At 41.7% G+C, this 1,543-nt stretch overlaps 1 protein-coding gene across 1 annotated transcript; it reads right to left on the bottom strand.

The window, feature by feature from the left end:
- Positions 1-712: 712 nt before the first annotated feature.
- LOC149404031 (uncharacterized) lies at positions 713-1,159 on the bottom strand. The gene has a single exon (XM_089604139.1). It carries the CDS (start codon positions 1,157-1,159, stop codon positions 713-715), a length of 447 nt encoding a protein of 148 aa, XP_089460265.1.
- Between the last annotated feature and the right edge of the window lie 384 nt (positions 1,160-1,543).

Genomic DNA, 1,543 nt, shown 5'->3' with positions numbered 1-1,543 from the left:
CTAGCGGTCTCCTTCGTTTGACTGCATAGCTCTTTTATCGATTCTGAGATGTTTTCAATCGGGCTTGGACCTTCTTAACCGCTTCACTGGTCTATTCAAGCATCTCCGATCCAATGAACTTGCTCTCACCAGCTTCATCCTAATGAATTGGAGAGTGATACTTCTGTGTATCGAGGGCTTCATAAGGAGCCATTCCGATCGTCTCTTGATAACTGTTGTTGTTTGAGAATTCGACCAAATGGAGATAACGACTCCACGAGCTCTAGAAGTCTAAAACACAAACTCGGAGCATGTCTTCCTACACTTGGATCGTTCATTCGCTTTGACCGTCGGTTAGTGGGTGAAAAGCAGTACTAAACTTCAAGCGAGTTCTCAAGTTCTCTTGTAATCTCTTCCAGATGCTGGATGTGAAGTGAGCATCACGGTCAGAAACAATTGAGCTAGGAACCCCATGAAGATGTACAATCTCCTTTATGTAGATTTCAGCGAGCTTATCCACGATGTGAGTGGTTTGCATGGGCAGGAAATGAGCTGATTTGGTCAATTTGTCGACAATGACCCAGACCGAGTCATGTCTAGCTATGGTTTTTGGCAATCCTGACACAAAATCCATCGTTATCTGCTACTACTGCCACTATGGAATCTCAAGTAGTTGCAGCATTCCAGCTGGCTTCTGATGGTCTTCCTTAAGTTGTTGACAAGTTAGGCACTTTTAGACGAACTCAGCTACGTCTTTCCTCATTCCTGGCCACCAATACACATTTCTCAAGTCTTGATACATCTTTGTCACACCTGGATGTATCGAAAACGGTGTCCCGTGAGCTTCTTCCATCAACTGCTTCTTGATTTCCTCATTGCACGGCACACAAACTCTTATGTTACACCTTGGAACTTCGTTCTGGTCCAACTTGAAGTCACCCTCTTTACCATTTTGAGCCTCAAACATCTCTCCAAGAAGATATTCGTCTGCGTACTGACCATCTTTGATCTGGTCAAGCAGTATTGGACGTACACTAAGAGTGGCTAACTTGCTTGTGATTAGCTGAAGCTCTAGATGCTGCACATCATCTTTCAGATGGAGATACGTTTCTACCAGACTCGCTAAGGACGCTACAGGGTGATAATGCAGATCGAAGTCGTAGTCGTTCAGGAGTTCCATCCAACGTCCTTGGCGCATATTCAACTCCTCCTAAGTGAAGAGATACTTTAACATTTTGTGGTCTGTATTGTTGTCAATGGTGCCCACAAGAAGAGTTGTAGTCTTTATATTGTACATTTGATGTAATAAAGTCTCATGAAGACTCTTGCTTGTAATTGCTTATTCATTAATAAAAAGTTAAAACGGTCATTCATTCTTCCTTGTCTGTTTGAAGCTTGATGATAAAACATTAGTCTTTAGTCCGTAAAAAAACTAAACAACTTACAAAGAGACAAATGTAGATTTGCATGAACAAACTCTTCGTAGTTTTCTTAAAACGATATATTCAACTCCTCCTGAGTGAAGAGATACTTTAACATTTTGTGGTCTGTATTGTTGTCAATG

The sequence above is a fragment of the Urtica dioica genome, chromosome 2 (assembly GCF_054948205.1).
Source record: "Urtica dioica subsp. dioica isolate 48M chromosome 2, U.dioica_male_clone48M_v1_H2, whole genome shotgun sequence".
NCBI lineage: Eukaryota > Viridiplantae > Streptophyta > Magnoliopsida > Rosales > Urticaceae > Urtica > Urtica dioica.
This window is presented reverse-complemented; position numbering and strand designations above follow the sequence as displayed.